The following is a 22,594-nucleotide window of genomic DNA, read 5'->3' on the forward strand; positions in this document are numbered from 1 at the left end:
CTCACTGGAGCAGAGCCCTGGGGCGCTGGCCATCAATTCCCTGCGGACCCCGGGCAGCTCACTTCAGCTCTCTGAGCCCACCTTTGCCGCCTCAGTTACCCTGTCACTTGAGAACTGGGCTGGAGCCAGCCCCCTGCCAGCGGGGAGGTGGACACGGGATGCACATGAGCAGGTCCCACAGCCCAGTGCCTGGGTTCCGGCTACATTCCCTGGGGGAGCCAGCCGGGAGGTCGTCATCTGGTCACTGGGGCACCCTGGACTCCCGCAGGGCTGGGGTGTAGGCAGACGACACCCTTCTGGAGGGCAGCTGCGGTACACCACCGGTCTGCCCTGGGTCTGGGGGGGCCCCTCACTCTCGCCCTACACCCAAGCTGCTTATCCGTCCAGCTCCAGCCTGGACTCAGCCTGGGGGGTGGCCTGAAGAGCGGGGCCCAGAGGGCAGGGGTGGGGTTCAACCCTGATTCTCCCTCCAGACACCCCCATTTCTCTGAGCTGGTTTCCTTGCTCTCTGGACGGGCCGCTGCTGGGAAGGTGAGCTAACGCACATGTTGGGCCTGGCACACAGCAGGTGCTCAGTTAACACTGGCTCCCTGCCCTTTGCAGTGGACTCAAAGTGGGCGCCGGGCGGGAGTGGGGCCGGGCGAGGCGGCACGCGCCCCCTGGTGGCGGCTGCCCGCAATGGCAGGCGTCTCCCCGCAGTTCGGCTTCCCTTTAGCAGAACTCGGGAGGGGATGGGCTTCTGGCCAGAGGGTAGAGCGCGTATCAGAGCTCCTTCCTCCCGCCACTAGGACGGGCCGGACCAGACCAGCTGCCGTAGCTGCATAGGTGACACTGAGCTGCGTGCTCTCAGTGCCGGTAGGGAGGAAGAGAGGCCACTGATACTCGTATTTACAGAGCGCCGCTCCGCCCCAGACACGGGTCACCCAGTGTCTCCTTTCCCTCCGAGTGTCAAGACCGTTAGCTCTATAGGATTATCATCTCCATTTTACAGGCGGACGAACGAAGGCTCAGAGCAGTTAAGAAACACACCCAGGGTTCCCCCAGCCCTTGCCTGGGGGGGTCAGGGGCCCTGCCCGTCCAGCCCGCCCCTCCCAAGCCGAGTGCAGCAGGCGGAGCTGGACACCCTTCCCGAGGAGCCCTCTCCAAGGGGGGCAGGCTCCAGGTTCGCACCTGGGTGTTGGGCGGCTCCAGAAAGAGGCAGGTGTGTTTCTCCAGGACTTCCAGCTGCGGCAGGGACAACACGCTGCGGAGGCTGATGGACAGAAGCCGAGATCTCTTCTCCAAGGCCAGGGGCGGCCTCATCTTACTGTGTGGAGGACAAGGCGGAGGGGGCGGGGCCTGGGGGCCGCCGCTGGTCAGAAGGGACGCGAGTCGGCAACCCCAGCAGCAGCGGCCCCTCTTGGGAGCCAGTCCCTCCTGTCTGCCCGGAGGCGCGTGTGCACACTTGTGCCCCCCGGCCTTTTGCCCCCAGGGCTGTGTTGACCTCGGGGCAGGATTTGTAAGGGACTCCGGGCCTGGCTGGGAGCAGGGGCTTGAGAAGCCCTCAGCCCAGCTCTCTCTACCGGGCAGGCTGGTCTCGCCCGAGCCCTGCTTACACCTTTGGGACCTTAGCAGTTCTGTTTTGGCAAATGACGCCAAACTTTCACTCTGAGATCTGAATGAGTAAAACTACCGTTTATTGAGTGCCTCCTGTGTGCCAGGGCACCTGTTTTACCACGGGTAGGGCTGCAGGACCTTCCCACGGCTTCTTGAGACCCTCCCCTGACTCTACTTTCCCTCTAGGCAGCCTGCCTCTCTCCTCCCCCTTATCCCCCAGCCCCTAGAAGGGTGGTCTGCACTGACGTCCCAGCTCTCTCCACAGCCCCTCGAGTCCAGCCAATCAGGTTGTCACCCTGAACACCCCCTGGTCTACCTAGTGGATGCGAGGCCTGGTCTTGGGTGGCCATCAGTGTCTTTGGTGCATTGACCAGCCCCTCCTCAGAACTCCTTCCCCTGCTCCCTGACTCATCTCTCGCCCTCCCTCTACGTCCCCTATGCTTCAGCTCTGCCCCTTTTCTCGCCCTCTCAGCCCCTGGGGCCCCAGCCCACGCCTCGGTCCACGTCTCCTTTCCATCCCTGGCCTTAAATGCCATCTGGATCCCGACGACCCCAGCCCCGGGCCTGCAGTCTGGGCCTCACCTGTGCTCCTCACTCACTGCCCGCTGCGTGCTGCCATCAGCTCACCATCGACCCAAAGGACAGACATCTTTCTCAAATGGAATCCCCACAAAGGCCCCACATTGCTCAGCCAAGAGCCAGTGTCCCTGCAGTGGCCTGTATGACCTTCCCTGTGACCCCTGGGACCTCACCTGTACCCGCCCCTCACTCACTCCACTCCAGCCACTCTGGCCCTTTGCTGGTCCTACAGCACCCAGCTGTGCTCCAGCCTCAGGGCCTTTGCATTTGCCTTCCCCTTGGCCGGGTACCCGCAGGGCTCGCTCTCTCACCTTTCAGGTCTCTGTTCAGTCTGCTTCTTACAGAAGCCTCAGGGTGCTAGGTGCACCGGGGTCACTCACTCAATCAATCAATCCTCAGTCACCCAACTTTCGACTCAGCGCTGAGCCTCAGTTAGCTCTCAGCCCCATGAGGGTTTTACATTCCCTCCCTGTCTCATCACCCCCACCTCATTTTTCTCCATTATTCTCATCAGCCCTTGATACGTGCGGTCTGCTCGGTCTGTGCCCCGTCCCCAGATGTCAGCTCTCAGAGAACAGGGACCTTCCCTGCTGGCTCACAGCCGGGTCCCCAGAGCTCAGAACAGCGCCTAAACGTTGTAGGTGCTCAGCGGTTATTCGTGGAGTGAATGACAGAGGAATCTGGGGCTTGGAGAGGTGAGGTACCTGGGCGACCTGCTCTGGGGAAGGCCCACCCAGCTCCACTTGCCACCCTGCCCAGTACAGTGTGGGGCCCTCTGCAGTCTGAGAACAGGCAGCTCTGAAGTCCCTGGACTCCACTCCCTTGTCAGATTCACCCTGTCCTGGCCAGGGTGGGGAGGCTGGTACAGCCTCACCCCACCTGTAGCTTCACCGCTAAATCAGGACCCACCTTTGGCCCTGGGATTCCCTCTGGACTCTAGCTTCCCTCCTTTCCCTGGGATGTTGGCTGGAGTCTAGACGCAGTTTCCCTTTGCAATTCCTTGCCCAACTGCTAGAGCCTGCTCTAGACTCTGCCTGTGGCTGGGGTCTTACCATGAATGACTGCTCTGAGCTTGAGTGTCTGGGTGGGTCAGCTCACTCTGGAGAGTGGCTGTGCCCCAGTGGCTCTGGCCTCCATAAGCTGCCCACCCCCTACCTACTGTGGCCTCTGCACTGGCTCATGTCCCTAGCCCTGCCCAGTAGGGTGTTGCTGTCTGATCTCTGCCCCCTCACTGTCCTGTTGGTACCAAGCCTGAGCTGTGAGGCTGCTGTTTGATGCTGAGCAAGGTCCCGTGTGGGGCTGGGGAGCCTACCAGAGGCTGCAGGTGATGTGGATGGCCTGTTGGCGAGTCGCCGTGCACAACATGTCCTGGGGCTCCTTCTCCATCAGAAGCTGGAAATCCCAGGTGAAGCCTGAGTCAACTCACACCTGGGCCTATCCCACTTCCGCCACCAAGTCTCAACCCTGCCTAAAGACCTTGTTGCCCAGCACCCCTGTAACCCACAGGATTATGCTCTAGATCGTCACCTACCCGGGGGGGGGGGTGTCTCTGTGGCCTGGGCCCCACTTAGACAACTAGAGCATAGACTTTAGAATCAGACAAGTCATGTCTGAATCCTGGCTACCCCCATACGAGTTGCATGACCTTGGGCAAGTCTCCAAACTGCTCTGGGCTTCTTTTATTCGCGGATAACATGATGTCGTTGCCCTTGTGTTACACATGAAGCAAGGAATGAGAAGCAGGGTGTCTGAGTCACAGCAGGGGCTCAGTAAATGAGAACTGTTATTATTTGTATTATCACTATATAATTGTCCATCACTTGTGTGTTTCGTCCACTACCCCAGGGGTTCTGTGAGGCCAAAATCTCTAGTAACTAGTGGTGTGAGCTAGGTCAGTATTAGCGGAATGGATGGTGCTGGCCTTTCTGGGTCTCAGCCACATCAGCTGTGCAGTGGACGTACCGGCCAGCTAAGGGTCCCTGTAGGAACCAAGTCACGTGGGGGCCATAGATGTGCTTCCAGGTGTGAAAGCCTGTGAGGGGCTTGTACATGCTCTAGAAGTCCAGTCGGCCCAACCTTTTCCAGTGGGTGCCTCTCACGAATGCTGCTGCTCTGAGGGAGGTGCCCCCTCTGTCCCGGGAAGCCCTTCCTCTGCCCCAGGACCTTGCACTCACCATCAGGCACTCGAAGAGCTCAGAGACCCGGGAGAGCTCGTAGCTTTGGGCGCCCTCTTTGCGGCTGACAGCCCCCACCAGCGTGAGGATGGCCGTGGTGAAGGTCAGGTCCTGACCGTGGTGCTGTTCTCGGCTTGAAGGATCAGCCCAGAGTACATGAGCAGAAAGGCCTGGGGCAGGGTTCAGCTTCCTGTCCTGAGCCTGACCTCTCTCTATCCATCCCTGTCCAGCCCGGGTGGCCTGCCTCTTCCCCTGTCCAGGCTCCCTGGGCCTCCCTGGGCTCCTGTAGCTGCCCTACCGCCCTGCTCTGGGACTAGCAACCCTCCAGCTGGTGGTGAAGCTTCAAGGGTTTGGCTTCAAGTCCTGCCGCCTCGCCCCTGCCCCTCTGTTTCTTTCTGGGGCCCAGGCTTTGTTCTAGGTGTGTGTCCCATGGACAGAGCCCCTGGGCCTGTGCGGCGGGCAGCAGGGCTGCTTGTGGCCCACCTTCTCCCGGGGTTGCTCCTGATGTGTCCGGTCGGGCTTGGTGAGTACCCCCAGCAGCTCCTTGGACCGCACTTCTGCGTTCAGAAACTGGACTGACTTGGCGGCCGTCTGTGAGCAGATGGAGGCGGGCAGCGCCGGAGAGGTCTCTCCCTCCGCCCCGTGAGCCTCTACCGGCCCGGCCTACCCCCAACCGCTCTCGGGGAGCCTGCCCACGTCCCCAGCGCTGGGCAGACGCTCGGCCGGCATAGATGCCCAGCGAGTGGCCCCTGAAGGTGGCCCCACCAGCGCGTGTGTGCCTAGAGGGCAGGGTTTGTCTCGTTTTCCCACGGCTGTCTCCCTAGCACCTAGACCAGTGCCCCGCAAGTAGTTGACACTCTGTTAATATTTTTTTGAATGAAAAAAATATTAATAAAATATATTTTTTTGAATGAAGGAAGGAACGAATGAACCAATGATCAAATAAATGAATGAAATGTTTCTTCTAAATAGAAAGTCCTGAGAGTTCTGCTCTATCATCACATGATTCTATCATTATGCACTTCATGGTTTCTCTATTTCCAATGTTTCCAGTTTCCACAATTCGACAAGTCTAAGATTTTTGATCTTAAGATTCTTTGGGGTAGAGACACTCCTGATTATGCTCCCAACCCAAAACTCTTCAAAGAAGAAAAGATTGGTAAATGTGAATATAAGCATTTCAAGAACTTTGTTCAGCCAAACCACCATAAATTAAGTTGAAAGGCACAGTAGTTTTTTTTTGGTGACCTACTGCCCAGAGTTAATATCATTGATAAAGAGTACTTTATAAACCTGTAAGAAAAAGATGACAATCCACTTAAAAATGGAGATATATAAACTCAACCTTGCTAATATTTAAGGAATGGAAATTAAGATTACTGGCCAAGACTGGCAAATAGTAAAACCACCAAATTTTGGCAAGTAAGTGTCCTTTGGTGGGGAGGTGATTAGATTGCACTAAAGTGCAGGTTTGGGCCGTGTTAATTAAAAGTTATAACATGCATACATTTCCCCAAGCGATTCTGTTTCTGGGAATCTACCCTAAAGTAGCACTAGCAGTGCCATACTTGGAGCACAAGGCATCGCATGGCCTTGTGGGACCCAACACCTGCCCAGAGCGCCCCCTGTAGGCAGGACCGTTTGCACCCCCTTTGGTGTTGTTCCCTTGGACCCTGAAATAGAAATTGCTCCGGCCTACATCAGAATTGAGAGGAGCCTGTCTGCCCTGGTTATGTCCCCCACCTAGTCCATTTGCAGGACGCTGGGGTGCAGCAGGACCCGGGTGGCTCTCTCACCCACCCACAGAACAGGCGTCTGCTTAATGCCCAGGGGACCCTAGCTTCCTGGAAGCTCCTAATTTCTGCAGAAGCACCAGGGGCCCCTGTCCCCTCTCCCAAACCTTTGTTGTCTTTTGTCCACTGTTGCATGTACCAGCGTTTGGTGGCTAAAGCGGACCCAAACTGACGTGGCACTATTTGTGGGAATTAGTGTGAATTTTGCATGTTTCTGTAGCAGATATATTCATATATTTAATTCTGCATCTTCCCCAGACCCTGCTAAGGGTCTAAGAATGTTTATAGAATAGACAGGGTGGGCACCATATTCCTTTTAAAAAACCTGAAATTTTTTGAAATTTGAAGCACGTCTGTTTCCAAAGTTAAATTTTTTTGAAGTTTTAAATAGTTTTAAAATCGAGGTACCTTTAACTTACAGTGAAACACACATACCTTTAGTATGTAGTGCAAAGAATTTTGACAAATGTACAGACCCACATGTCTCACCCCATCAAGAGCTAGACCATTTCCCACCACCCCGGGAAGCTCTCTCACGCTCCTTCCTAGTTAATCCCCATCCCTACAAAACTGATTTAATTTAGTTCACCATAGGTTACTTTTGCTTCTTCTAGAATTTCATAATAATTGGAGTCATGTTGTGTGTACTTTTCTGTGTCTGGTATTTTTTTCACTCAGTATGTTTTTGAAATTTGTCCACATTTTTTTTAAAGGATTCATTTCTTTTTATTTTTAAATTAATTAATTAATCAATTTTACTTTTGGCTGCATTGGGTCTTCGTTGCTGTGCGCAGGCTTTCTCTAGTTAAGGCAAGCGGGGGCTACTCTTCGTTGCAGTGTGTGGGCTTCTCTTTGCAGTGGCTTCTCTTGTTGCAGAGCACGGGCTTTAGGCGCACAGGCTTCAGTAGGTGTGGCACACGGGCTCAGTAGTCGTGGCTCAGGGGCTGAGTTGCTCCGTGGCATGTGGGATCTTCCCAGACCAGGGCTCGAACGCCTGTCCCATGCAGTGACAGGCGGATTCTTTTTTTTTTTTTTTTTTTTTTTTTTGTGGTATGTGGGCCTCCCCCTATTGTGGCCTCTCCCGTTGCGGGGCGCAGGCTCAGCGGCCATGGCTCACGGGCCCAGCCGCTCCGCGGCACGTGGGATCCTCCCAGACCGGGGCGCGGACTCGGTTCCCCTGCATCGGCAGGCGGACGCGCAACCACTGCGCCACCAGGGAAGCCCGGCAGGGGGATTCTTAACCACTGTGCCGCCAGGGAAGTCCTTGTCCGCATTTTTGCATGCATTCTCAAGTTCACGTCTCTATTTCTGCTCTGAATTTTATGATTTCATTTCTGCTGCTTGGTTTCAGTTTTTTAAAAAATTTAATGTAATTATTTTTTATACAGCAGGTTCTTACTAGTTAGCTATTTTATACATATGTGTATATATGTCAATCCCAATCTCCCAATTCAGTTTAACTCGCTCTCGGTTTCAGTTTAACTCGCTCTCGGTTTCAGTTTAACTCGCTCTCGGTTTCAGTTTAACTCGCTCTCGGCTTCAGTTTAACTCGCTCTTGGCTTCAGTTTAACTCGCTCTTCTTTCTCTAGTTTCCTCAGGTGGATCTTTGGGAGGAAATGAGTCTGCCTAGTACAGGTTGTTTCCAGTTTGACGCTCTTATGAATAAGGCTGCCGGGAACATGCCTGTATGTGTAATTTTGTGTACGAATGTTTCATGCCTCTGGGGTTAATACCTAAAAGTGGAACTGGTGAGTCGTAACTGTGTAAGACAATGTCGATTTTCCAAGGAGGTTTCTCCATCCCACCAGCGGTGTGAGTTTTCCCCGCCGGCATTTGGTGGAGTCTTTCTCTTTCTCTTTCCTTTGAGCTCTGTCCTGGGTGGGTTAGTGGCGGCTCCCGGGTTTTAATTGACATTTCGCTGAGGATTCAAGATGTTGACTGTTGTTTCTTTGGCTTTTGGTCATTCATATGCCTTCCTTTGTGACATACCTATTTAAATCTTTTGTTCACTTTTGCAGTTGGTCTGTTTGTCTTTTTCTCCCTGATTTTGTAAGAGTTCTTCATTTATTCTGGATACAGTCCCTTGTCAGATATATGTCTTGTGAATATTTTCTCCATGTCTGTGGTTTCCCTTTTTTCACTTTCCTCATAGTATTGTTTGACGAGCAGAAGCTTTAATTTAGATGAAATCCAATTAATCTATCTTTTTTTCTTTTTATGATAAGTGCTTTCTGGGTCCTAAGAAATATTTACCTACCCCAAGGTTGGCAAGATTGTCTCCAGTGTTTTCTTCTAGAAGCGTTTTCGTTTTTTTATATTTAGACCTTGGGTCCATCTCAAATTAATATTTGTGAATGGTTAGAGACAGGCATTAAAGTTCTTTTTTTCCCCCTAGATAACGCAATTGTTGTAGAACCATTTGTTCAAAAGACTCCCCATTGAATTGCTTTGGTACTTTTGTAAAAAAAAAAAAATTAATCGACCATATAAGTGTGGTTTTTTTTTATATTGGAGTTTCTATTCTGTTCCATCGATTTGTTTAATCTCTGTCAATTCTCACTGTCTTGTGGACGATAGCTATATAGGAAATCTTGAAATCATGTAGTGTAATTCTTCTAACTTTGTTCTTTTTCAAGATTGTTTTGGCTATTCTAGGTCCTTTGAAATTTCCATATAAAATGTTAACTTATAGATTATGTTTAATTCTATAATAAAGGTAGTTGGGATTTTGATTGGCATTGCACTGAATCTATAAATCAATTTTGGGAGAATTGACATCTTAACATTATTGACTCCTGTTACCCATGATCATATATCTCCATTTATTTAGGTTTTCTTTAATTTATTTTTGCAATATTTGTAAAGATCTAGCACATATTTTGTTAAATTTATCTGAGTCTTTTATGTTTTTCATGTGGCTGTGTCATTGTGTTTTTAAACCTTACTTTCCAATTGTCTGTTGTTAGTATATAGAAATTAAATAGACATTTGCATATTGATTTTGTATCCTGAGATCTAGCTAAATTCAATTATTAGTAATTAATAGTTTTAGCATTAAAAAAAACTTTTGTGAGATTTTCTGTGTATGCAGTTATGTTGTCTGCAAAGAAAGATGGTTTTACATTTTCCATTGCAATCTGTGTCTGTGTTCCCCTTCCTCTTACCTTACTGTGCTGGTTAGGACTTCAGTGCAACGTTGACCAGAAGTGGAGAGAGTGGACATCTTTGGCTTATTCTGATCTTAGCGGGAAGGTGTTCATTTACTTGTCACTAGGTATGTTAGTTGTAGGGTTTTCATAGATATCAGTTTCCTCCTATTCCTACTTTGTTGAGAGCCTTTCTCTTTGTGATATTGTGATTTATAATAAAAATATATATTTGGTCTTCATCTCTATTTTTATCTGGCACAGAACTTCTAAAACCCTTTCCTAAGTGATTAGAGCAGTAAAGATGTCTCTTGTTGTTCATAACAAGCCCGGTTCCACTTTTGGAAAGCCCTTAGGTAACCACAGGATGGGGGCAGGTTGCCAGGGGAACCAATCATGGTTAGAGGGTTGGAACTTTCATTGACTCCTCAACTTTCAGAGAGGGGAGAGGGGCTAGAGATTGACTTTAATCACCAGTGGCCAGTGATTTCATTAATCGTGCCTATTAACGAAGCCTCTGTTAAAAGCCCCAAAGGACTGGGATCCGAGAAATTCCAGGTTGCTGAACATGTGTGAGCTTTTTGTATGTTGCCGGATTTATTTTGCTAATATTTTGTTAAAGACTTTTGAGTTCATCTTCATGAAGGATATTGGTCTGTAGTTTTGTTGTAATGTCTTTGTCTGGCTTTGGTGTCAGAGTTGTGCTGGCCTTATAAAAACGTTTTGGAAGTGTTTCTTCTTCCTCTATTTTCTGAGAGAATTTGGATAGAATTGGTATTACTTCTGCCTTAACTTGTGATAGAAAATTAACCAGCAAAGTATCTGGGCCTGGAGTTTTCTTTGTGGGAAGGTTTATAAAATATGATTCCAATTTTTTTGATACAGGACTTCTCAGACTTTCTGTTTCTTCTTGCGTCAGTTTGTGTTTTCTAAGGAATTAATCTATTCAATCTAAATTGCCTAATTTATTGGAATCATATTTTATTAACATTCCGTATTTAAAGGGTGTGCAGTGATACTCTTTCTTTTCTGATATTGAATATTTTTTATTTTCTTGATCAGCTTATCAAGGAGCTTATCATTTTATCAATCTTTTTGAATAACCTGCTTTTGGTTTTATTCATCCTCTACTGCTTGTCCGTTTAAAAAATTTCTTTGATTTTTACTCTACTTTTTATTATTTTCTTCCCTCGACTTACTTTGGGCTTAATTTGCACTTTCAGGGATAGTTTCTTAAAATGGAGGTTTAGAAAATAGATTTTATACACTTTTTTCTTTTCTAATATAGGCATTAAATATATAGATTTCTTCTAAGCATTGTTTTTTGTTGAACCCCACAGATTTTCAAAATTTCGTATTGTATTTTACTTATCATTCGGTTCAAAGTATTTTCTAATTTCCTTTGTGATTTCTTCTTTGACCTATGGATTATTTAAAAGAGTGTTGTCTAACTTCCAAATATTTGGAATTTTTCCAGATATATTTTTGCTATTGTTCTCTAATTGATGTTCTAGGCAGAGAATGTACTCTGTTTGATTTCAGTCCTTTTAAATTTATTGAAACTTGATATATGGCCCAGCAAATGATCTATCTTGGTGAATGTTCTATTTACATTTGAAAGGAACGTCAATTAGATCAATTTGGTTAATTACGTTGTTCAAGTCTTCTATGTCCTTGTGATTTTCTGTCTTATTTTTCTATTAATTACTTGTATTGCTGCTGCTGGTGTTATTTCCACTAAATTGCCATTTAATTACTACTATTCTGCTGCTACTACAGGATAATAATAACTAATGTAGGGAGTGAGGGCTTCCTGTCTGTCAGGCGCGGCTCCAAACACTGCATGGATTACTTCCTGCCGTCTCACAATGAGCATCTGAGGTTGGCACTTTTACCCCCATTTGACAGACGAGGAAACTAAGGTACGGAGAGGCAAAGTAGGTCACCCGACACGCAGCTGTGATTGGTTGAATCTGGACTTAAACCCAGGTCTGCCAGGGCCCCATGTCCCTTTTCCCGGCCACACAAACCCTTCACGTGGTGTGTGGTCGGAGGTGGACCAGCATGACACCCATCCTCGGCCGTGGCAACTTCAGTCCACGCCGACTTCTTCTTTCCTCCCTTGGTCTCAGATCTGGCCTCTGCATCCTCTCTGGGCCCCTCAGTCACAGAGCCAGCCCCCAGGGTGGGTGGGAAGGACTCTTACTCTGTGCCCGGTGCCTAGAGACCAAGGTGCAAATCCCAGCTCCGCAGAGACCAGTCCCGTGACTGTGGTCAAGTCCCCTCCCCTCCAAGCCTGTTGCTCATCTATAACAGGCTCGCCCCGCCTCCCCCTCTGTCCCCTCCCTCCCCCTCCCTCCCTCCCCGATCTCCTCCCTCCTCCCAGGGCTCAGCGGGTGCCCACCCACCTTGGTTTGCTGCCTGCTCCCCGGGTGCCTCTTATCCCCCATCATCATATCATCCGGCAGAAGGCCCCGTGGCAGAGCTCCCTCCCTCCCTGGGCCAGCCGCTCTTCCCAGCAAGCCTCCTCTCCCTCCTTGAAGAGCTCCTCTGTGGGAGAGAGGGCGGGTCACTGGAGGCCAGACCCGATGTCCACGGCCAGGGCCGGGTCTTGGGCTCCATGTCCCCCCAACCCTTGGACACGACCGATGTCCTGCCTGTGCCCATTCTGGCTCCACTGGGGAGGTGAGCTCGGAGGATGGTGAGCCGGACTTGGGCTCAGGGTCCAGAAAGCCGGGCTGGAGGTGTGGCCCTGCCACCCTTGCTGTGTGACCTCAGGTAGGTCACGTTCCCTCTCTGGACCTCAGGCTCACCAATGGTAAATGGAGGGTTCCCTCTGGGTAGGTCACGTTCCCTCTCTGGACCTCAGGCTCACCAATGGTAAATGGAGGGTTCCCTCTGGGCGTGGTTGCTTGGGAGGTACTTGGGTCCCCTCAAGGGTGGGAAAACGAGGCTCAGAGAGGGGCACATCGGGAGGCTGGAAAGCTCTTACGGAACTTTGGAAACCCAACCTCAGAGGGAGTGTCTGCTTCAGGGATGGCCCTGGGGGTTTCAGAGGTCACCCAAGGCAAAGAGGGAGCTCCACGCAGCCTGCCAGTCCCAGGCACGGGGTGCACAGCTGAGCCAAGAGTCCACACTCCCAAGCCCGGCCTCTGAGGCCTCCCCGCCAGGCTTCCTTGTAGAGAGCGGGGCCTGCCACCCCCGCTTCCTGCCCCTGACCTCAACCCCTCGCTGAGGCTGCTGACCAGCTCCTCCCTGGGGCCCTGAGGTGTACTCGCACCATTCCCTCCTCAAACTCCTGCTCATCTCTCAAGGCACGGCTCGGGCTTGGCTGCCTGCTCCGGGAAGCCCTCCCTTTTGGCCACCAGGGCCGCCCGGTACCTCCCCCGCTGGGCAGAAGCGAGCTCAGCTCACGCTTGTGAATGGGTGAATGGGTGACGGATGAGAGTTGGCGCGCGCCCGCCCGGCGAGGCTGCGAGCTCCCGAGGGCAGGGCCGGGCGCGTGACAGGTGCTCCGTGTTGGCTGTCTTGCGTCAGCTGAGCCCCATCCTGGCGGGACCCTTCCCTGTAAGTCCTCTCTGGGGCTTCTCAGAGACCCCCGCTATCCAGGAGGTCCTCCCAGCGGCTCAGAGGCAGCGGCTGCTGAGGAGACACAGAGACCTGGACCCCACAGGCCCAGGACGTGCGGCTGGCCGACCCAGGCCCGTCGCACAGCCTCTGTGAGCTCGGCCTCCCCGTCTGCCGGCGATCCGGGGAGACGACCGCGTGGCAGGGCAGGCCTGCCTCCTGGGCCTCCTCGCCGCGTCCCGATTCCGTCCAGGCCCGTCGTCGAGACGCTGAGCGCAGGAGCGCGGGCTAGTGGCGATGGGCGGCACAGCTGCCGCCGGTGCCCTACCCTGGGAGTCCCGAAGTGGCCCAGGCTGGCCGAGGGGAGGTGGGCTGTAGGAGTACTCGGGCCATAGCCCGTGGCCCTCTGGCGCGGGGATGCTTCACTGCTGCACAGCCTGCGTGTGTCCCGCGGATCAGCAGCCCCGCACGCCCCCTCCTGCTCTCTCCTCATGACCTCCCCCCCTCCCTGCTGGCCGGGGGACACAGGGTGGCCAGGGCCAGGCCCTGAGCACGGGACATACCGTTAGAGGCCAGGACGCCCATCACGTAGGGGAGGCTGCGGTGCGGGAAGACGCCCGGCAGGACCTCGGTCTCCAGGTGCTGGGCCACCAGCCGCCACCAGCGCCTGCGGATGGCCACCGGCACGTTGCTGGCCGCGTCCCGGTAGGCCTCCTCCAGCTCCCGGGTGCGGGAGGAAGAGCGGTCTGGTTTGGTGGGCAGGACGGCTACCGTCAACCCAGTTTTTCGATAGAAAACTGAGGCTGAGGAAGCCCGACATACACAGCTGGCAGGTGAAGATCGGGTCCAATCTCAGGGCTCAGAACTACACGGGACTGTCCACATCCCCGGTCCTCTTACCGGTCCAAGGGCCCGTCGTCGTGCTTCTCGCTTCTGAGCCTGTGCTCGTGCTGTACCTCCTGCCTGGCCTACAGTTCCCACTGGCCCTGTCTGTCCAAACCCTAGCCCTGCATTTGGTGGCATCTGAAAGTGTGGGGGGTCTCTGGTCTCTCCCCACGTGCTGCTGGTCCCTGTGATGCTGTTTGATCATCCTATGAAATTGTTATATCATTTATAGATTTTTAAAAATTTATTTATTTGTTTTATTTATTTATTTTTGTCTGCGTTGGGTCTTCGTTGCCGTATGCGGGCTTTCTCTAGTTGAGGTGAGCGGGGGCTACTCTTCGTTGTGGTGTGCAGGCTTCTCATTGCGGTGGCTTCTCTTGTTGCGGAGCACGGGCTCTAGGGCACGCAGGCTCAGTAGTTGTGGCGCACGGGCTTAGTTGCTCCGCGGCATGTGGGATCTTCCCGGACCAGGGCTCGAACCCGTGTCTCCTGCACTGGCAGGCGGATTCTTAACCACTGCGCCACCAGGGAAGCCCCTCCATTCATTCTTTTATTCACTCATTCATTAAAAAGCTAGACAGAGCTTTCCCCCTAACCCTCTACCCAACCGTCCATCCCCTGTGACTTTAGGCAAATCATGTCCCTTCCCTAAGCCTCAGTTTCCTCATCTCTGGGGATCATAATAATCTTATCGAGAGACTATTCAGAGGATGGGGCACACGTAGTCGTCCACTTTCCTCCCTTCCCCCTTGGCTCATTGGACACATGAGATTGACTTGCCCCAAATCATGGCGCTGCTGTCTGGAGGAGCCAAGGTTTGATCCCCCTTTGGGATCCAGCCCTCCCCTCTGCCCCCAACGCCTGCCCTGAATGGCCCGGGCAGCTCCCACCTCCAGGTTGTCTACAAAGTAGTCATGATGGTTTCCAGCACCAGGCTGGGGTCCCCGTGAGCCACGTTCTTGATTTTCTTGATGATGTACTTCAGGTGGAGGGGGTCTGAACTGATCAGGTCCCGGAGCAGCTTGAAGCAGATGGCTAAAGCAGATGGCAAGAAAGTGTGAGGATTGGTGTGCTGCAGGAATGTCACATTGTGCTAACAGGGCTGGGTGGGCAGGGAAGGGGTAGGGCTGGGAATGGGAAGCAGTGATCTGAAAGGGAGGCCTGCGAACTGAACACACTGGGAAATCCTGGGCCTCCTGACTGTTCTGTCAGCCCTTCCGGGGTTCAAGGTAGGATGAGAAGCGAGAAAGCAAGCAGGGGCCTTCTCTGGTGGCGCAGTGGTTGGGAGTCCGCCTGCCGATGCAGGGGACGCGGGTTCGTGCCCCGGTCCGGGAAGATCCCACATGCCGCGGAGCGGCTGGGCCCGTGAGCCGTGGCCGCTGAGCCTGCGCGTCCGGAGCCTGTGCTCCGCAACGGGAGAGGCCACAGCAGTGAGAGGCCCGCGTACAGAGGCCACAGCGGTGAGAGGCCCGCGTACCGCAAAAAAAAAAAAAAAAAAAAAAAAAAAGCAAGCGGGGAATGCATCCTTGTTCACCCATGCGTATTTCCATCCATTCATTGATTCATCCTCCTTTTCATGCGTCCATTTACCCATTCATCTCTCACCCACCTATCCATCCACCTGCTTACACATCCTTATGCTCATCCATCAATCCATCCATTAATAAACGTATCCATCTATCTACCCATCCATCTACCCATCCACTCATAAATTCATCTATTCATCCATCTACCCACTCTTCATCCGTTTAAAAATTCATCTACCCATCCATCATCTACCCATCCGTCATCTACCCATCCATCATCTACCCATCCGTCATCTACCCATCCATCATCTACCCATCCGTCATCTACCCATCCATCCACCATCTATTCATAAATTAATCATCCATCCCCCTGTCCCTCCATCTATTCATTCCTTCATCCTTTCATCCTCCATCCAGTCACCCAACATTCAATGATGTTCATTCACTGTGTGGTCATAGGGCTGTGTGTGTGGCTTAAAGGGGAGTCAAGGCCCAGCTCTGTTCTGAAGGAGCCTCCGGCCCAAGGGAGCCCCACCCAGTATTGGTGGACTTTAGTTCTGTGGGGGAGTTGTATAAAAGGCCCTGGACACACAGAGAGGGGAGGGGTGATAAATCCTGACTAAGGTGGAGAGTCGGGACTGTCTTCTCAGAGGAGGTGGCACTTTAACTTGGCCTAGAAGGATGAGGGCAAGTCATCCTTTGAATGAGGGGAAAAACATTCCAGTGAGAGGGCCCGGGGTAAGCTGAGGTTCTAAGGTGTGAAAGGTGCTGGAGGAGAGTGGAGGGTGACGGGTGAGAGAAGGCATTTTGGATGGTGCCTCAGGAGACATGAAGAGGCCAAGGAAGATGGGCAGGAGTCTCTGCTGAAAGCCGCACTATGTCCATACCTCCTGACACCCCAAGGTCCCAGAGAGTGGACTTCCTCTGGTCCTCGCCCCCAGGACTTCTTCGGGTGGAGGGACTGAGGGGGTCTGCTGGAACCTGACTACCCTGCCTGAGTCCCGGGGCCAGTGGTCACCTGCGCTCTAGGCTTCCTCCATGAATGTCTTGTGCTCCTTGGGCTGGTTCTTTGAAACGATGAAAACATTTGATAAACTTCTAGCACTATTTATCTGAGGAATACAAGGCTGGTTGAACATTTGAAAATCAATCAATGTGGGGACTTCTCTGGTGGTCCAGTGGTTAAGACTCCATGCTTCCACTGCAGGGGGCACAGGTTCAACCCCTGATCAGGGAACAAAGATCCCACATGCCACGTGGCATGGCCAAAAAAAAAAAGGAAAATCAATCAATGTAATTCACCGTATTGGCAGACTAAAGAAGAAAATCATATAACCATCTCAATAGATGCAGTGAAAGTATTTGACAAAATTCAACATCCATTCACAATAAAAGCAGGAATTAAGAGAACTTTCTCAATCTGATAAAGAGTACTTACAAAAATCTTACAGCTAATATCATACTTAGTAGTGAAAGATACTGTTTTCCCCACATAATTGGACATGAGGCGAGGATGTCTGCTCTCACTACTCCCATTTGGCATTGTACTGAGGGCTTAGTCAATAGAAAATGGTAAGAAAAGAAATTAAAGGCATGCAGACTGGAAAGGAAGTATCCATATTTGTAGAGGACGGTATTATCTAAATAGAAAATTCCAAAGAATCTAAAAAAAAACCCTACTAGAACTAAAAAGTGAATTCAGCAAATTTGCAAATATAAAGTCAGCATACAAAAATCAGTCATGTTTCTATATACCTAGCAATGAACAATTGGGAATGAAAATTAAAAAGGTACTATATACAATAGCACTAAAAATCATGAGATATTCAGGGATAAATCTATCAAATAATTGCAAGATCTATATACTGTAAAATATAAAATATTGATGAAAGAAATCAAGACTTTAATAAGTGAAGAGGCACACCATGTTCACAGATTGGAAGACTCAATATTGTTAAGATGTCTGTTTTCTCTAAATTTATCTAAATATTCAATGCAATTCCAATCAAAATCCCAGAAGAATTTTTTTGTAGTAACCAACAAGTTGTTTCTAAAATTTATGTGGAAAAGTAAAGGAATGAAGATAGCCAAAACAATTTTGAGGAAGAACAAAATTGGAGGATCGACACTACTGATTTGAAGATTTATTATAAAGCTATAGGAATCAAGACAGTGTGGTACTGATGAAAGCACAGAAATATAAATAAGTAGAACAAGGCGTAGAGTCTAGAAAAAGACCCACACGCATTTTGATAAAGGCACAAAAGCAATTCAATTAAGAAAGGATAGTCTATTCAACAAATGGTGTTGCAATAATTGGATATACACATGTAAAAAAAAATCCCAATTTATACTTCACTACATACATAAATTAACTCAAAATGGATCATAGACCTTAAAGTTAAACCTAAAATTCTAAAACTTCTAGAAGAAAATATAGGAGGAAATCTTTGTGACATTGAGTTGGACAAAGATATATTGTATAGGACACCAAAAGCACTATCCATAAAATAAAAAATTGGTAAATAAATTCATCAAAATTAAGAACGTCTGCTTTTCAAAAGGCAGCTATGAAAAAATGAAACGATAAGCTTCAGACTTGGAGGAAGTATTTGCAAATCACATATCTGATAAAGGACTATATCTGAAATATACAAATAACTCACAAAACAAAACAAAACAAAACACAAACAACCTAAGAAAATACAGGCAAAAAATTCAAATAGACATTCCACTAAAGGAAAAAAGCAGATGGCAAATAAGCCCATAAAAACGGCTCAACATCATTCCCCAAGAGGGAAACCAATTAAAACCACAGTGGGATATCAATACACGTCTAGAATGGATAAAATAAGAAAAATCAGAAAATACCAAGGGCTGGTGAGGATGCAGAGTAACTGGAATCTCCATCATCGCCAGTGGAAATGCAAAATGGTATGGCCAGTGTGGAATGTAGTTTGGTACTTTCTTAGAAAGTGATACCTACATTTACCATCCAAATCAGCTATTCTACTCCTAGGCATTTACTCAAGTGAAATGACAACTTCACACAAAAATCTGTACACGAATGTTTATAGTGGTTTTATAATAACCCCAAACAGAAGAAAATCCAAGTGTCCTTTGACTGGTGAATGCATAAACAAACTGTGTTACGTTCACAGAAATACTACTTAGCAATAACAAGAAATGAATGTATGTAAATAAAAAAGAAATACTCTAAGTAAAAAAAAAAAAAAACAAGAACAAAAGAAATAAGAACGAAAAGGACCCCCTCCACCTCATTTGGTTCTGCTCTTTCTTGCTAACCCCATCCACCCCAGGTACAGTGAGTTCCTAATGCTCATCAACCCGCCAGGCACACTTCTATCTCAGGACCTTTGCACTGGCTGTTCCTTTGGTCTGGGGAACATCTTTACTTCAGAGAGCTGCTCGGCTCAGTCTCTCACCTCCTTCAAGTCTTTGCTCAATTGTTTCTTTCTTGATGAACTTCTTTAAAATCTGACCCTCACCCTGCACTCTCTACCCCCTAAACTTGTCAATTTCTTTCCAGATCCCTTTTCACCTTGTAACATCATATAACTCACTGTACTATGTCTCTGGTTTATGGGCTGTCTCCCCCACTGGAATGTAAACCAGGAGGCAGGGCTCTTCATGTCTTGTTTCCAGCTGTGTCTCCAATGCCTGGAATAGTGCCTGGTATGCTTAGCAGGGGCTCAGCAAATGTTTGTGGAATGGATGGTAGAGCGAGGTGTCCAAAGCAGCCATCAGCCCTACCCGGATCTTCTGGGTGTAGCCCTGGGACAGCCCTCCCAGCTCGCTAGGTTCCTGGTGGTCTGTCCCCTGCAGCCTCCACACCAGGGTTAGCTGCCCGAGCCCTTTCCAGCTGACCATGGGACTTTGCTCTCCCTTCTGCCCAGACCATGTGTCCTTCCTCCTTGTCCCTTTGTGAGGCCCACGTGAAGTCAGCCTTCAGCCTTCCTGACTTGGTAAGAGCATCCTAAGGTGTGTCTCCTGGCTCCCTGGCTGACTGATGGCCCTCCTTGGCTCTCTCTGAGCTCCTTGGAACCCTGGTGGCACCACTGACTAACCCCTGGTCCTTTGCCTCCCCAAGTTTCCCTGGGGATGTGCTGGCTGTCTCTGGGTCCCCAACGTGTCCCAGGGCAGGCCCTGAGTAAAGGTCGACTGAGGGAGTGAATGAGCGGATGCGGCTGAGAGCGTGCTCCTGGGAGGACCTTCCTTGGACAGCGGAACTGTCCTCCTCCCGTCCACCTGGATCTGCTATCAGCAGCCCTGCCTCCTTCAGCTCCCTTCCCACGTGGTGTCCCTGCTTGGACTGGGGGGCCCCTTCCCCATCCCTTGGCCACGCCCAGCCTGAGGACCCTCCCCCCGTCCCCGCCATCTGCCTCTTTGGGGACCAGTGACCGTGCGGCCCAGCAGGGGACACTCCCGGGGTTGCCCGAGATGTTGCTTTCCTGCGTGTCTGAGCTGGTGACACAGAGGACTCAGCCCTGACCAGGGGACTTGCTGGGATGAGAGGGTTTATAAAGTGCAGGGAACAGAGACTGGGTCGGGGGGGCCCTTGGCTTGAGGGTGGCTGACCGGCTCTGTAGTCCCCGAGCCTGCACCATGCCCTGAGTGGATCCTTCCTGCCGCCCCCACTCACTCAGTGAGTATTTAGCAAAAGCTTACAGCGTGCTGGGCACCCGTCTAGGACCTGGGGGTTCATCAGGGGACAAAACCACCCAGAACTCCTTCCCTCGTGGCACTTATGTCCCGGGGACAGTGAGGACGAAGGTCAAGCAGGTCAGGGAGTGGGGAAGCTGTGGAGGGTATTTTAAGCAGCCAGATCAGGGAGGCTTGGCTGGTAAAGTAGGCACCCAGAGTGGGTGCTGGATGATGGAATAATTGAGTGGTGAATGAATGAAGGCATTCTGGGAACAGGACATCTCGCCCCTGCCCGGGAAGGATGGGCGCGTCCCTTCCCGTCACCTCTGCCCCGCCACCCACCTCACCAGCGCCTCCACCGCCACCAACGAGGATGGCCGTGTGTTGGGGGCCTCATCATGTCCACACTGTCCTCACACCAACCCTGCGAGGTGCTGAGACACAGAGAGGTTCAGTGACCCGTCCCAGGACACACAGCCTCTGCAGGACAGTGCACATTCAGATCTGCCCAACTCCAAAGCCTGCATCCCGGGGACGCGGCCACCGGGGCTCAGTACACACTCGAGCCCTGCTGGAAGGCCCTTCTTCCTACGGCCCCTCAGAAAACCACTCACTCCCCTGCGGCTCCTGGCGGGCTCAGCCATTCACACGGAGCCTGGCCTCCCTCTGCGCCCAGGAGGGGCCTCGGGCTGGTCAGCGATGGCCACAGCCACAAGCGAGACCCCTGTCTCACCACAAACGCGCATCCCAGCCCCACGGCGACCAGGACCGAATGTATTTTTAAAGACAGAAAAACAGTAGGAACGCAGTTAGTGAACAGCTGCAGGGGGAGCGTGTGTGTGCACGTGTGTGCACACCTATGTCCCCAGCGTGGCCTCTCCACCTCTGGTTCTCAGTTATCTCCTTCTGGACACCCGTGGAGCTGGCCCCAGCTGACACCTTGATGCACCTTTGAGACGCCCCAAGGCAGAAGGCCCGGCTAATCCCTGCCTGGATTCCCGACCCAGGCAATTGTGAGGCAGGAAATGTGCGCGGTCTGGAGTCCCTAAGTTTGGGGTCATTTGTTCCCTAGCGATGCATGAGTAACGCGTGCCCCGTGCCAGGGAAGAAGTGGAGGAGCTGGGACTCTGTATGGCCTCCCAGCAGAAGCTGTCTCTGGGCGGTTCTGGAGCGGAGTTCCTGCTTGTGGCCCCCTGGTCCAGTTCCGTGGCTGCAGGGGGAGCTGGGTCCAGAATGCAGACCGGGACTCCCAGCACGGACCCCTGCCACCACACTTGGCTATTGGAGGCCCTACCGTTGAGGAGGCCCCGGGGCCCATGGACTGCTGGTGCCTGGACCTGCTGCTGGGCCAGCTTGCTCCGGGGCCGCGGGCATCACCCTCTGGCCAGCCAGCCCCGATCTCGAGGAGTCCTTGCAGCCACGCTGTGCCCGCAGCCCCTGCGTCCTGGAGATAGTCATGAGGGGACCCGGGCCACCATGGGGGAAACCACAGAGACAACGGGTGGCCACCGCCCACCGCCGAGGCCTTGGGGGCTCCGGAGCTGGCCCAGCGTTCAGACCCCAGTTCTGGTTCCGCTGGCCAGATGACCTTTCAGAGGCCATGACCCCCTTTAGAAACAGGGGTTGGGGCTTCCCTGGTGGTGCAGTGGTTGAGAATCTGCCTGCTAATGCAGGGGACACGGGTTCGAGCCCTGGTCTGGGAGGATCCCACATGCTGCGGAGCAGCTAGGCCCATGAGGCACCGTGCATCTCTGCCAGACTCCGCGTGCTGTGCCATCACAGTGGCAGAGCAGCCGTGGTGGAGCGTTTACACCAGGGCCATGGGCAACACTGCCAGTCAGGGCCTTTGTTTCTTGGGTCCGAGCCCTGGTCTGGGAGGATCCCACATGCTGCGGAGCAGCTAGGCCCATGAGGCACCGTGCATCTCTGCCAGACTCCGCGTGCTGTGCCATCACAGTGGCAGAGCAGCCGTGGTGGAGCGTTTACACCAGGGCCATGGGCAACACTGCCAGTCAGGGCCTTTGTTTCTTTCTTTCTTTCTTTTTCTTTTTGGCAAGTCATTGCTGGACATAGACCAGGCTGATTGGGCAAGGTGGGCCAACCAGTTCCCCTCCTTAGGAATTTGGAATTGGGGCCAAGAGTGAGGCGCTGCGGTTGGGTTCCTCTACGACTGCCCCCCCTCCTCAGGGTTCCAGGCAGAAGGGAGGAGAAAGTGGGGTACAGAGAGAGGCTGGGCCCGGAGGGGTGTGAGCTCGAGGGATGAGCTCCGGGAATTTCGTGGGTCCCGGGCCCAGACGTTCCCCTTGGGCCTTCCGGACTCTCGGAATGTACCTGGATTACGGTGAGGCAGGTTTTCTGCAATCTCATTTCCACAGGAGAACTTTCCAGCAAGCCCTGGCCGGGTAATGAATGAGCTGCCTTAGAGGGAGTACACTCCTATCCCTGCAGGGTTCCAGGGAGGCCGGATGCTGGGGGGTGGGGGGGATTTGAGCATCACATAGGGGGTGCGGGTGGGAGTGGGAGTGGATGAGCCTCCTCTGTGGACAGACATCAGCCCCAGGGGACACGGGGAGGGACACGTGTTGAGACCCGGGATCTGACCCGTGTCCATCCCCCGCCACCCCTCACCACGTTTGAAAATGGTAGATGTCAGGGTTGCAGGT

The 22,594-nt window shown here is 51.8% G+C and overlaps 1 protein-coding gene across 1 annotated transcript in view; it reads right to left on the reverse strand.

Annotated features, from left to right (window-relative positions):
* Window positions 1-19,157, reverse strand: part of LOC102982910 (maestro heat-like repeat family member 5) — a 40,785-nt gene extending 21,628 nt beyond the window's left edge. Inside the window, 9 exon segments of the mRNA XM_055091321.1 lie at window positions 973-1,306; window positions 3,488-3,567; window positions 4,350-4,643; window positions 4,785-5,012; window positions 12,949-13,124; window positions 13,419-13,658; window positions 14,600-14,659; window positions 14,662-14,812; window positions 19,041-19,157. Of these exon segments, the coding sequence (XP_054947296.1) occupies window positions 973-1,306; window positions 3,488-3,567; window positions 4,350-4,643; window positions 4,785-5,012; window positions 12,949-13,124; window positions 13,419-13,658; window positions 14,600-14,659; window positions 14,662-14,812; window positions 19,041-19,157 (1,680 nt within the window).
* Between the last annotated feature and the right edge of the window lie 3,437 nt (window positions 19,158-22,594).

Source organism: Physeter macrocephalus, chromosome 15, assembly GCF_002837175.3.
Source record: "Physeter macrocephalus isolate SW-GA chromosome 15, ASM283717v5, whole genome shotgun sequence".
In the NCBI taxonomy this organism is placed as follows: domain Eukaryota; kingdom Metazoa; phylum Chordata; class Mammalia; order Artiodactyla; family Physeteridae; genus Physeter; species Physeter macrocephalus.